A 15138-nucleotide genomic window follows, 5' to 3' on the forward strand; every position below is an offset into this window, starting at 1 on the left:
AAAGCTGAAATAAATCACTGTACTATTATTCTGACATTTCACATTCTTAAAATAAAGTGGTGATCCTAACTGACCTAAGACAGGGAATTTTTACTAGGATTAAATGTCAGGAATTGTGAAAAACTGAGTTTAAATCTATTTGGCTAAAGTGTATGTAAACTTCCGACTTCAACTGTACGTCTGAATGACTTGGGACTTAGTAACACTGTTGTGATGTCATGGTGTATAGGGGTGGTCACTGATTGGCTGTTCCTCTGTCTGCAGGTCTCCAGTCATCCAATAAGAGCTCTAGTTTCCCAGTGAGGATGAACAGTTCAGCCCCCACAGTGAACCAGAACCAATCAACACAGCCATTTGAACTTGTGAAAGCGATCAAAGCATTCTCCACTGGTTAAGGTTTGGAGAGCCACAGTAATAATTCATTTTAATAACAAATTACAACTGTTAGCTTCATAGGTAAATTATCCATTTTAAGCTTTTTTGACATACAAAAAGACCAATAGGCCAATGCTAGTAATTGTTGCTTCATTCTCCATTGCTGACAGACTTGCAAAAATAAACAGTTCATATCCTTGATCAATTAATCCAATTAGTGATTTTTTTTTTTACAAAAAAAATGGCCAGATCATTTCAAGTCAAAGTTAAGTCCCCGAGTCTTGATGCTCAAAGTCAAGCAATTTTATTTTCTATCAAGTCGAGTCTCAAGTCAAAGTCATGTGACTCAAGTATACAACTCTGTCACAAAACACAACACTACTGATGCAACACCTCTCTGTTCTTTCTCCACTATTCCAATTAATGGAACACCATTTAAACCCAATCACTGGAACCCCATTTTACAAAGTAGCAATTGAACGAGGATATTACATTAGTTAATGGAGTTAAAAAGCCAGTAGCTTAAAACTCAAGTAATAAGGAGAATAAATGTAATCTATTTAGATACAGTGGGGAGAACGAGTATTTGATACACTGCCGATTTTGCAGGTTTTCCTACTTACAAAGCACGTAGAGGTCTGTCATTTTTATCATAGGTACACTTCTACTGTGAGAGTCGGAATCTAAAACAAAAATCCAGAAAATCACATTGTATGATTTTTAAGTAATTAATTTGCATTTTATTGCATGACATAAGTATTTGATACATCAGAAAAGCAGAACTTAATATTTGGTACAGAAACCTTTGTTTGCAATTACAGAGATCATACGTTTCCTGTAGTTCTTGACCAGGTTTGCACACACTGCAGCAGGGATTTTGGCCCACTCCTCCATACAGACCTTCTCCAGATCTTTCAGGTTTCGGGGCTGTCGCTGGGCAATACGGACTTTCAGCTCCCTCCAAAGATTTTCTATTGGGTTCAGGTCTGGAGACTGGCTAGGCCACTCCAGGACCTTGAGATGCTTCTTACGGAGCCACCCCTTAGTTGCCCTGGCTGTCTGTTTCGAGTCGTTGTCATGCTGGAAGACCCAGCCACGACCCATCTTCAATGCTCTTACTGAGGGAAGGAGGTTGTTGGCCAAGATCTCGCGATACATGGCCCCATCCATCCTCCCCTCAATACGGTAGAGTCGTCCTGTCCCCTTTGCAGAAAAGCATCCCCAAAGAATGATGTTTCCACCTCCATGCTTCACGGTTGGGATGGTGTTCTTGGGGTTGTACTCATCCTTCTTCTTCCTCCAAACACGGCGAGTGGAGTTTAGACCAAAAAGCTCTATTTTTGTCTCATCAGACCACATGACCTTCTCCCATTCCTCCTCTGGATCATCCAGATGGTCATTGGCAAACTTCAGACGGGCCTGGACATGCGCTGGCTTGAGCAGGGGGACCTTGCGTGCGCTGCAGGATTTTAATCCATGACGGCGTAGTGTGTTACTAATGGTTTTCTTTGAGACTGTGGTCCCAGCTCTCTTCCGGTCATTGACCAGGTCCTGCCGTGTAGTTCTGGGCTGATCCCTCACCTTCCTCATGATCATTGATGCCCCACGAGGTGAGATCTTGCATGGAGCCCCAGACCGAGGGTGATTGACCGTCATCTTGAACTTCTTCCATTTTCTAATAATTGCACCAACAGTTGTTGCCTTCTCACCAAGCTGCTTGCCTATTGTCCTGTAGCCCATCCCAGCCTTGTGTAGGTCTACAATTTTATCCCTGATGTCCTTACACAGCTCTCTGGTCTTGGCCATTGTGGAGAGGTTGGAGTCTGTTTGATTGAGTGTGTGGACAGGTGTCTTTTATACAGGTAACGAGTTCAAACAGTTGCAGTTAATACAGGTAATGAGTGGAGAACAGGAGGGCTTCTTAAAGAAAAACTAACAGGTCTGTGAGAGCCGGAATTCTTACTGGTTGGTAGGTGATCAAATACTTATGTCATGCAATAAAATGCAAATTAATTACTTAAAAATCATACAATGTGATTTTCTGGATTTTTGTTTTAGATTCCGTCTCTCACAGTTAAAGTGTACCTATGATAAAAATTACAGACCTCTACATGCTTTGTAAGTAGGAAAACCTGCAAAATCGGCAGTGTATCAAATACTTGTTCTCCCCACTGTATGTTTAATGACCCAGTGATGCAGAATTACTGCTTTAGTCCCTGCTCACAATAACTAACCTCTGGCATATTGTCCCTCCCAGTGAAAGAAAAGCCTGCTACTTGCTACAGATTATTTCTTAGCATCGCTGAGCCGTGTAAAATTACATGTGAATTCACAATGAAGCTGCACTGCAGCAACGGTTTGGGTCTTATGGTGCGTCCCTTTCAGACTGCTAGGCATCGCACCTGTACTACGGACCTGTACTAACACTACTGACCTGTACTACCACTACTGACCTGTACTACTGACCTGTACTACCACTACTGACCTGTACTACTGACCTGTACTACCACTACTGACCTGTACTACCACTACTGACCTGTACTACTGACCTGTACTACCACTACTGACCTGTACTACCACTACTGACCTGTACTACCACTACTGACCTGTACTACTGACCTGTACTACCACTACTGACCTGTACTACTGACCTGTACTACCACTACTGACCTGTACTACTGACCTATACTACCCACTACTGACCTGTACTACTGACCTGTACTACTGACCTGTACTACTGACCTGTACTACCACTACTGACCTGTACTACCACTACTGACCTGTACTACTGACCTGTACTACCCACTACTGACCTGTACTACTGACCTGTACTACTGACCTGTACTACTGACCTGTACTACCACTACTGACCTGTACTACTGAACTATACTACCACTACGGACCTGTATTACCACTACGGACCTGTACTACCACTACTGACCTGTACTACTGACCTGTACTACTGACCTGTACTACCACTACTGACCTGTACTACTGACCTGTACTACCACTACGGACCTGTATTACCACTACGGACCTGTACTACCACTACTGACCTGTACTACTGACCTATACTACCACTACGGACCTGTACTACTGACCTATACTACCACTACGGACCTGTACTACCACTACTGACCTGTACTACTGACCTGTACTACCACTACTGACCTGTACTACCACTACTGACCTGTACTACTGACCTGTACTACCACTACGGACCTGTACTACCACTACTGACCTGTACTACCACTACGGACCTGTACTACCACTACTGACCTGTACTACCACTACGGACCTGTACTACCACTACTGACCTGTACTACCACTACTGACCTGTACTACTGACCTGTACTACCACTACTGACCTGTCCTACCACTACTGACCTGTACTACTGACCTGTCCTACCACTACTGACCTGTACTACTGACCTGTACTACTGACCTGTACTACTGACCTGTACTACTGACCTGTACTACCACTACTGACCTGTACTACTGACCTGTACTACTGACCTGTACTACCATTACTGATCTGTACTACTGACCTGTACTACCACTACTGACCTGTACTACTGACCTGTACTACAACTACTGACCTGTACTACTTACCTGTACTACCACTACTGACCTGTACTACTGACCTGTACTACCACTACTGACCTGTACTACTACTACTGACCTGTACTACTTACCTGTACTACCACTACTGACCTGTACTACTGACCTGTACTACCACTACTGACCTGTACTACTGACCTGTACTACCACTACTGACCTGTACTACTGACCTGTACTACCACTACTGACCTGTACTACTGACCTGTACTACTGACCTGTACTACTGAACTATACTACCACTACGGACCTGTATTACCACTACGGACCTGTACTACCACTACTGACCTGTACTACTGACCTGTACTACTGACCTGTACTACCACTACTGACCTGTACTACTGACCTGTACTACCACTACGGACCTGTATTACCACTACGGACCTGTACTACCACTACTGACCTGTACTACTGACCTATACTACCACTACGGACCTGTACTACTGACCTATACTACCACTACGGACCTGTACTACCACTACTGACCTGTACTACTGACCTGTACTACTGACCTGTACTACCACTACTGACCTGTACTACTGACCTGTACTACCACTACTGACCTGTACTACCACTACTGACCTGTACTACCACTACTGACCTGTACTACTGACCTGTACTACCACTACGGACCTGTACTACCACTACTGACCTGTACTACCACTACGGACCTGTACTACCACTACTGACCTGTACTACCACTACGGACCTGTACTACCACTACTGACCTGTACTACCACTACTGACCTGTACTACTGACCTGTACTACCACTACTGACCTGTCCTACCACTACTGACCTGTACTACTGACCTGTCCTACCACTACTGACCTGTACTACTGACCTGTACTACTGACCTGTACTACTGACCTGTACTACTGACCTGTACTACTGACCTGTACTACTGACCTGTACTACCATTACTGATCTGTACTACTGACCTGTACTACCACTACTGACCTGTACTACTGACCTGTACTACAACTACTGACCTGTACTACTTACCTGTACTACCACTACTGACCTGTACTACTGACCTGTACTACCACTACTGACCTGTACTACTACTACTGACCTGTACTACTTACCTGTACTACCACTACTGACCTGTACTACTGACCTGTACTACCACTACTGACCTGTACTACTGACCTGTACTACCACTACTGACCTGTACTACTGACCTGTACTACCACTACTGACCTGTACTACTGACCTGTACTACTGACCTGTACTACTGAACTATACTACCACTACGGACCTGTATTACCACTACGGACCTGTACTACCACTACTGACCTGTACTACTGACCTGTACTACTGACCTGTACTACCACTACTGACCTGTACTACTGACCTGTACTACCACTACGGACCTGTATTACCACTACGGACCTGTACTACCACTACTGACCTGTACTACTGACCTATACTACCACTACGGACCTGTACTACTGACCTATACTACCACTACGGACCTGTACTACCACTACTGACCTGTACTACTGACCTGTACTACTGACCTGTACTACCACTACTGACCTGTACTACTGACCTGTACTACCACTACTGACCTGTACTACCACTACTGACCTGTACTACTGACCTGTACTACCACTACGGACCTGTACTACCACTACTGACCTGTACTACCACTACGGACCTGTACTACCACTACTGACCTGTACTACCACTACGGACCTGTACTACCACTACTGACCTGTACTACCACTACTGACCTGTACTACTGACCTGTACTACCACTACTGACCTGTCCTACCACTACTGACCTGTACTACTGACCTGTCCTACCACTACTGACCTGTACTACTGACCTGTACTACTGACCTGTACTACTGACCTGTACTACTGACCTGTACTACTGACCTGTACTACTGACCTGTACTACCATTACTGATCTGTACTACTGACCTGTACTACCACTACTGACCTGTACTACTGACCTGTACTACAACTACTGACCTGTACTACTTACCTGTACTACCACTACTGACCTGTACTACTGACCTGTACTACCACTACTGACCTGTACTACTACTACTGACCTGTACTACTTACCTGTACTACCACTACTGACCTGTACTACTGACCTGTACTACCACTACTGACCTGTACTACTGACCTGTACTACCACTACTGACCTGTACTACTGACCTGTACTACCACTACTGACCTGTACTACTGACCTGTACTACTGACCTGTACTACCACTACTGACCTGTAGCTCTCCAGGAACAGGGTTGGAGCGAAAACCTACAGGAGGGTATCTCTCCAGGAACAGGGTTGGAGTTAAAACCTACAGGATGGTAGCTCTCTAGGAACAGGGTTGGAGTTAAAACCTACAGGAGGGTATCTCTCCATGAACAGGGTTGGAGAGTCCTGCTCTACAAACACTGTTATTATTATTTGACCCTGCTGGTCATCTATGAACATCTTGAACAACAATCTGATCTTAATGACCATGTACTCTAATAATCAACACCCGGCACAGCCAGACGAGGACTGACCACCCCTCAGAGCCTGGTTTCTTCCTAGGTTCCCGCCTGTCTAGGGGAGTTTTCCCTAGCCACCGTGCTTCTGCATTGCTTGCTATTTTTTAGTTTTAAGCTGGGTTTCTTTATAAGCACTTTGTGACATCTGCTGATGTAAAAAGGGCTTTATAAAAATTAATTTAATTGAAGTGCTGAAGTGGGTGTTCGTGCGCTAAGTGCTTACTCGTCTGCTTTGTGCCCTCACTGAGACAGAGAAGTAACAGATGTACAATATCACTCCACACACTAATCCTGCTCTGTGATCTGAAGACAGCCGTGAACCTGTGGACCTGACAGCAACATAGCACTACTATAACACTAAGTGAAGTATGAATATGTAGATAATATTAGAGCGTGGGATAAAGAGGTGACTAAACGGGGTGTTAAGAAAGAACATCTGTCAACTGACAGGCAAAAAAGAATATATATAATAATAATAATCAGTCGGTTCGGGTTCATGTAGGGTTACACGAGACGGAAAACAGTTTTTCTCAAACGGAAAAAAAATTGCAACGTATTTGATAGTATTACGTGAAAATGTAAAAGGTCTCAAAATGGACCCAGGAGGTTGAAGAAAGCCCCTCTCCTGCCTTTGTCGATTAGAGTACCTCAGGGAAATATCAAATATTATCCACCGAATAGATAAGCTATATATAAAACATATATAGTTAATAATAATTGTAATATTATCCTATTTCTCAGCGTGTCTGAGCAGTCAGCAGGTGTTAAATGCAACCAGGGGCCTCCAGCAGCAATACACTAGTCATATATCGTCTGATACTTGGCTTCTGGTCCGGCAAGAAGCTGTAATATCTCAGTAATTGAATTTTCTTGACAGAGCCTCATAACACCTCAGGTTTTGGCTGTGATGGGTGCTATTGTGAGCCTTTTACAGACAGGGGAGAGAGGAAGGGAGGGAAAGAAAGAGCGAGAGAGAGGAGAGAAGAGAGGAGAAAATGAGTGAGAGGAGGGAGTGGGAGAGGGGAGTGAGAAAAAGATAACAAAGGAAAGAAAATCATATCATCTAGCCTCGTGTTGTTTGCCTACCGGTCGGGGTGACTGCCTGGGGTGACTGCCTGGGGTGACTGCCTGGGGTGACTGCCTGGGGTGACTGCCTGGGGTGACTGCCTGGGGTGACTGCCTGGGGTGACTGCCTGGGGTGACTGCCTGGGGTGACTGCCTGGGGTGACTGCCTGGGGTGACTGCCTGGGGTGACTGCCTGGGGTGACTGCCTGGGGTGACTGCCTGGGGTGACTGCCTGGGGTGACTGCCTGGGGTGACTGCCTGGGGTGACTGCCTGGGGTGACTGCCTGGGGTGACTGCCTGGGGTGACTGCCTGGGGTGACTGCCTGGGGTGACTGCCTGGGGTGACTGCCTGGGGTGACTGCCTGGGGTGACTGCCTGGGGTGACTGCCTGGGGTGACTGCCTGGGGTGACTGCCTGGGGTGACTGCCTGGGGTGACTGCCTGGGGTGACTGCCTGGGGTGACTGCCTGGGGTGACTGCCTGGGGTGACTGCCTGGGGTGACTGCCTGGGGTGACTGCCTGGGGTGAATGCCTGGGGTGACTGCCTGGGGTGACTGCCTGGGGTGACTGCCTGGGGTGACTGCCTGGGGTGACTGCCTGGGGTGACTGCCTGGGGTGACTGCCTGGGGTGACTGCCTGGGGTGACTGTCAGATGTTTTACCTATCGCTCTACTCATGCGATGATAAGAGACAATGGCATCTGTAGCAAAGCGTCAGAGCGCCAGCTATATCACATCTACAAGATGGGAACACACGTACTGCAACTGGAGCGACTGAATGTTCAACTTATCGAGATGATGATCTCATAGGAGTAAAAAAAAAGGGCGATGGTGAGAGAGAGCGCAAGACACGAGACACAAAGAGACAAGCTCGCCATTTTGTTAAAGGTCTGAAGATCCTGTGTCATCAGGATTAAAATCCACCATAGTAGGTTACAGCAAATAACGAAGAGGCAAAGTCTACTCCATGTAAGACAATTGAAATCCACTCAAGTTCAAAATGTAATTGTAGAGTACATTTTTCACAGCTTTTAAATGTTATGTCATGTTGAAATTGCTAGTGGGGGGCTACAGATGGGCTCACAAGTGTTAGCTCGCTAACTAGTTGGGGGCTACAGATGGGTTAGCTAATGTTAGCTAGCTAGATAGTTGGGAGCTACAGATGGGCTAGCTAACATTAGCTAGCTAAGTAGTTTGGGGCTACACATGGGTTAGCTAATGTTAGCTAGCTAGATAGTTGGGAGCTACAGATGGGCTAGCTAACATTAGCTAGCTAAGTCGTTTGGGGCTACACATGGGTTAGCTAATGTTAGCTAGCTAAGAACTGTTTTTGCATACATGCGCATGCTGCACAGTGCCTGTGGGAGAAGATTGGATAAGTTAAAATACCGTGAGATAATTGACGCTATGGAGCTAGCTGGCTACTTGTAAGTTTAGAAAAACATACATACAAATACATGGCTATGGTTAGCACACAGGTCAGCTGCAACCAATGTTGCTAGCTATGTAGCTAGCTATGTAGCTAGCAAGCTAACATTTCCTCCATGAACGAAGTAAACTAGCTAGCTATATACCAACCTAGATAACAAGAGAGTAGTGGAGTTCTGCATATGATTTCCTATGAGTTCTAGAGTCCAGCTTTCCAACGCTCACAAAGTGGAACTACCAGAACGGCTTTTTAATTTACTATTTCTTTTTTTACAAACATTTTGATTTGGTTTATACAGTAGCTAATAAAAGCCTAATGAAAAGGAATAACGTCTAGACCACAGCTGAACACGAAGAGCACATCCCCGGCAAAATCGATCGATCACTCAGCCGGAAGCTAGAAGGCACAGGTACTAGCTGTCCTACGCTCCGTCCCAAACGCAACCCTACTCCCTACATAGTGCACTACTTCGGCTCTGGTCAAAGGTAGGAAATAGGGTGCCATCTGAGACACAGTTCTATTACAGTCCAGCCCTGAACAGAGAACTGACTTGGTGTTTCAATTCACTGGGATAGAGAAAATAATGAGGACATGATAGGACTGCTCTCTCTCGTTACACACTGTGATCTGGTTAGAGGTGGGCATGCTAGGCAGGGAGATTACAGCCTGCTCGCCTCCAGGTCCAGTCCTGACCAACCCACCACCATACAATTACCGGGAGAACCAGCAGGATACAGACTATTAACAGCAGAGTACAAAGGACAGGGTTTTACACATGTCCAACTATTGCAAAGGACCTGTACAAATGTTTTGTTATAATGTTTGAGCCACTCAGATAGTATAAGAACAAGGCAATCATGGCAATTTACATAATTGAAGGGAATTACATTTGAAATTCACATTTTTTGCTCAGCCCCATGACAAAATGTGTGAATGGCAACGACCTAGATTTAAAACTGTAAAATGTTCTCTCTGACTCATGGCAAAATGTTGAGAAATGCAGAAAAAAGAGGGCCTCCAAAACCATGCTATTGGCCACGTCCACTACCCCCCCCCAGGGCAAATATTGCTTGTTTTTTGGGACTGAAAGAGCTCATTCACTTACCCTTGTCTCTCACAGTCCACCAGGATTCTCACCAGAATCCCTGTTACAGCCACTAGGATGGGATAGTGGTCGACGCTCTCTAGGCCTGGACACCAGGAACACAGAGAAAGACATTGTTCAGGTCTTCAGGTACAAAGAATAAGGTTGCTGTTAAGCACTTTGTCCAATTTGCAAAAGCACTATATCAATTTGAAATATTACATTTTCATTATTTGATTTAAAATGATGATCTACTTCCCCCAGAGTCAGATTAATTTGTGGATACAATGTGTATGTCTCTGCGTCTAGTACGAACGAAGATAAAAAGGTAGTTTTGCGAGCCAAAGCTAACTAGCATGCTAGCTGTTCTCATAGACTTCCAGTCATTGTACTTAGTTAGCAATTGCGCTAACGCTAGTTAGCAACTTCATTGAAACTGCACGCAGAGACAAATGGTTTCCACGAGTTCATCTGACTCTGGGAAAGTAGATAACGGGCTTCATTGGAGACAGAATTTACACAAAGAGAGTGGCCATGAGACTTTACTGAAAGACTTTAAGTGATTTTCTTGGAGGGGGGGGGGGAAAGAAAAAAGCTATCAGATGGCGAAGGGTTTGATATTCCAGATCAGTGTGATTCTCCCCATAAAAACACACAAATAAAACAGATTATTGGAGTCAGGGGTAGAGCGGGTGATTCAGGATAACATTTGGAACTGAGAGCAAAGTGTATCTGCCAAACAAGCAATTGTTCCCAGCCCCTCGAGGACCTTAGTGCCCATCAGTAAAGTGCCAGACACACACACACACACACACACAGACAAAATTCCTAGAAAAAGACCCTACGCATCAGTCAACACATTGAACACAGTGGCTGTGAATAATGCATCACACAGCGCCACGTTGTCATTTCTGATGAATGGCTCTGCTGGGTTGGAGCCAACCTTCATTTCCTACAGCTAAAGTGAATGATCAGATTTTTCACACGTCACAGTGTAAGTAGTAACCGTAGCCCAGGGAAAACGCCCACTAACAGAAGTGTGTGATATTAATATAGCTCGGGCCAGGAGAACAATCGAGGGCGTGCTACCTTGACAAAGATATTTTCTTTCCTTCATCTCAGAATTTTTCAGACTGGGTGTGATGTGTTATGATTGAACAGTGGGTACAGTATCTCTGTCTGCATTATATTGACCAGTGGGTACAGTATCTCTGTCTGCATTATATTGACCAGTGGGTACAGTATCTCTGTCTGCATTATATTGACCAGTGGGTACAGTATCTCTGTCTGCATTATATTGACCAGTGGGTACAGTATCTCTGTCTGCATTATATTGACCAGTGGGTACAGTATCTCTGTCTGCATTATATTGACCAGTGGGTACAGTATCTCTGTCTGCATTATATTGACCAGTGGGTACAGTATCTCTGTCTGCATTATATTGACCAGTGGGTACAGTATCTCTGTCTGCATTATATTGACCAGTGGGTACAGTATCTCTGTCTGCATTATATTGACCAGTGGGTACAGTATCTCTGTCTGCATTATATTGACCAGTGGGTACAGTATCTCTGTCTGCATTATATTGACCAGTGGGTACAGTATCTCTGTCTGCATTATATTGACCAGTGGGTACAGTATCTCTGTCTGCATTATATTGACCAGTGGTACAGTATGTCTGTCTACATCAGCAGTGGTATAACACTGCAGGGGTAGTAGCAGTTACAGATTTTAAAATGTCAATAGCAGACTTGGTGAAAGAGTGGTGCAATCTCTGTACTTATACTATTAACTTGTTTAATACTGCAATACTACTAGAAGTATACAATAATATTGGGAGTACGAGAAGTTACTGGAGGAGAGTGAGCACTACCTGGGAGACGCAGGTTGACGACACGGTCGAAGAGGTTCCTCTCTGCGGTCACTCTGTTTAACACCTGGTTCAGAAGCTGGAGAGAGAGAGACAGAGAGAGAGAGACAGTGAGAGAGAGAGAGACAGAGAGAGAGAGAGAGAGAGAGAGACAGAGAGAGAGACAGAGAGAGAGAGAGAGAGAGAGAGAGAGAGAGAGAGAGAGAGAGAGAGAGAGAGAGAGAGAGAGAGAGAGAGAGAGAGAGAGAGACAAAGAGAGAGAGAGAGAGAGACAAAGAGAGAGAGAGAGAGAGACAAAGAGAGAGAGAGAGAGAGACAAAGAGAGAGAGAGAGAGAGACAAAGAGAGAGAGACAGATAGAGAGAGAGAAGGGAAGGAAGGAGGGAGGGAGAGAGAGAGAGACAGAGAGAGACAGAGACAGAGAGAGACAGAGAGAGACAGAGACAGAGACAGAGACAGAGAGAGAGAGAGAGAGAGAGAGAGAGAGAGAGAGAGAGAGAGAGAGAGAGAGAGAGAGAGAGAGAGAGAGAGAGAGAGAGAGAAAGAGACAGAGAGAGAGACAGAGAGAGAGACAGAGAGAGAGACAGAGAGAGAGACAGAGAGAGAGACAGAGAGAGACAAAGAGAGAGACAAAGAGAGAGACAGAGAGAGAGACAGAGAGAGAGAGAGACAGAGAGAGAGACAGAGAGAGAGACAGAAGGGAAGGAAGGAATGAGGGAGAGAAGGGAAGGAAGGAATGAGGGAGAGGGAGAGAGACAGAAGGGAAGGAAGGAATGAGGGAGAGAGAGAGAGACAGAAGGGAAGGAAGGAATGAGAGAGAGAGAGACAGAAGGGAAGGAAGGAATGAGAGAGAGAGAGAAGGGAAGGAAGGAAGGAGAGAGAGAGAGAGAGAGAGACAGAAGGGAAGGAAGGAAGGAGAGAGAGAGAGAGAGAGAGAGAGAGAGAGAGAGAGAGAGGAAGGAAAGCGAGACAGAGAAAAGGGAGGGAGTTACAAACTATTCAATAATTCTTATTTCAATTAAAAGAAACAGACCAGAAAGTAAAAGCACATCGTGTGCGTATTGTCTAGATCCATTTATCATTGTTTCCATTGCTCTGGTCGAGAATCTGTCCATCCTGCACCTGATGAATCGTTCATTCAGACGGAATAAGAGAGTGTTAAATTATCAGGACTGGGCTGGCACACTAAGTGGGTGAGGGAGGGAGGATGGAGAAACAAGGGAGGAAGAACCATAATCTGTCACTATCAACCAATCCACATGTAATACCAGGGTTGGTAAATAGACTAGGACCTGGTAATACCAGGGTTGGTAAATAGACTAGGACCTGGTAATACCAGGGTTGGTAAATAGACTAGGACCTGGTAATACCAGGGTTGGTAAATAGACTAGGACCTGGTAATACCAGGGTTGGTAAATAGACTAGGACCTGGTAATACCAGGGTTGGTAAATAGACTAGGACCTGGTAATACCAGGGTTGTTAAATAGACTAGGACCTGGTAATACCAGGGTTGTTAAATAGACTAGGACCTGGTAATACCAGGGTTGGTAAATAGACTAGGACCTGGTAATACCAGGGTTGGTAAATAGACTAGGACCTGGTAATACCAGGGTTGGTAAATAGACTAGGACCTGGTAATACCAGGGTTGGTAAATAGACTAGGACCTGGTAATACCAGGGTTGGTAAATAGACTAGGACCTGGTAATACCAGGGTTGGTAAATAGACTAGGACCTGGTAATACCAGGGTTGGTAAATAGACTAGGACCTGGTAATACCAGGGTTGGTAAATAGACTAGGACCTGGTAATACCAGGGTTGGTAAATAGACTAGGACCTGGTAATACCAGGGTTGGTAAATAGACTAGGACCTGGTAATACCAGGGTTGGTAAATAGACTAGGACCTGGTAATACCAGGGTTGGTAAATAGACTAGGACCTGGTAATACCAGGGTTGGTAAATAGACTAGGATCTGGTAATACCAGGGTTGGTAAATAGACTAGGACCTGGTAATACCAGGGTTGGTAAATAGACTAGGACCTGGTAATACCAGGGTTGGTAAATAGACTAGGACCTGGTAATACCAGGGTTGGTAAATAGACTAGGACCTGGTAATACCAGGGTTGGGAAATAGACTAGGACCTGGTAATACCAGGGTTGGTAAATAGACTAGGACCTGGTAATACCAGGGTTGGTAAATAGACTAGGACCTGGTAATACCAGGGTTGGTAAATAGACTAGGACCTGGTAATATCAGGGTTGGTAAATAGACTAGGACCTGGTAATACCAGGGTTGGTAAATAGACTAGGACCTGGTAATACCAGGGTTGGTAAATAGACTAGGACCTGGTAATACCAGGGTTGGTAAATAGACTAGGACCTGGTAATACCAGGGTTGGTAAATAGACTAGGACCTGGTAATACCAGGGTTGGTAAATAGACTAGGACCTGGTAATACCAGGGTTGGTAAATAGACTAGGACCTGGTAATACCAGGGTTGGTAAATAGACTAGGACCTGGTAATACCAGGGTTGGTAAATAGACTAGGACCTGGTAATACCAGGGTTGGTAAATAGACTAGGACCTGGTAATACCAGGGTTGGTAAATAGACTAGGACCTGGTAATACCAGGGTTGGTAAATAGACTAGGACCTGGTAATACCAGGGTTGGTAAATACATTAGGACCTGGTAACAACAATTGTAAGGCACACCCTGTCATTTACTACCAGTGATTTTCAAATGCGTTTCTTTCTATGTTATGACCTGGCTCAAAGGCTATACTGAATGAAGTGTAATGCCAGAGCAGTGTAGTTCCACAGGATATACTTTATCATGTACCTAGCCAGGAGCAAGCAAGTATAACCTTTATAATCACTATGTAGTTACAATGTAACCTTCGCAGACAACAGGTTAAACCAGGAGACATTTTTCAGTTTTACTTTTCTTTAATGGCTTTGAGAAAGATTAACTATATTCCACATTTCAGACTCAACGCAATAACTATTTTAGTTAGTTTATAAAAATAAAAAAAATACAGGCTGGTAAAAGCTTTTTTTTGTTAGCATTTCCCCATCATTCACTAATGTACAGTGGGGAGAACAAGTATTTGATACACTGACGATTTTGCAGGTTTTCCTACTTACAAAGCATGTAGAGGTCTGTAATTTTTATCATAGGTACACTTCAA

At 44.8% G+C, this 15138-nt stretch overlaps 1 protein-coding gene across 2 annotated transcripts in view; it reads right to left on the reverse strand.

The window, feature by feature from the left end:
- Nucleotides 1-15138, reverse strand: part of rnf123 (ring finger protein 123) — a 283644-nt gene that overhangs the window by 148342 nt on the left and 120164 nt on the right. For both annotated transcript variants that reach the window (XR_011667296.1, XM_071336894.1), the window contains exons 33-34: nucleotides 11955-12030; nucleotides 10103-10187 (exon numbers count right to left, since the gene is read on the reverse strand). Coding sequence is in view for 1 of the 2 variants with exons in the window: in XM_071336894.1 (XP_071192995.1) it covers nucleotides 10103-10187; nucleotides 11955-12030 (161 nt within the window). In the remaining variant the exon portion in view is untranslated. The remainder of the gene's footprint in view (nucleotides 1-10102; nucleotides 10188-11954; nucleotides 12031-15138) is intronic.

This window comes from Salvelinus alpinus, chromosome 12 (assembly GCF_045679555.1).
Source record: "Salvelinus alpinus chromosome 12, SLU_Salpinus.1, whole genome shotgun sequence".
Classification (NCBI taxonomy): Eukaryota; Metazoa; Chordata; class Actinopteri; order Salmoniformes; family Salmonidae; genus Salvelinus; species Salvelinus alpinus.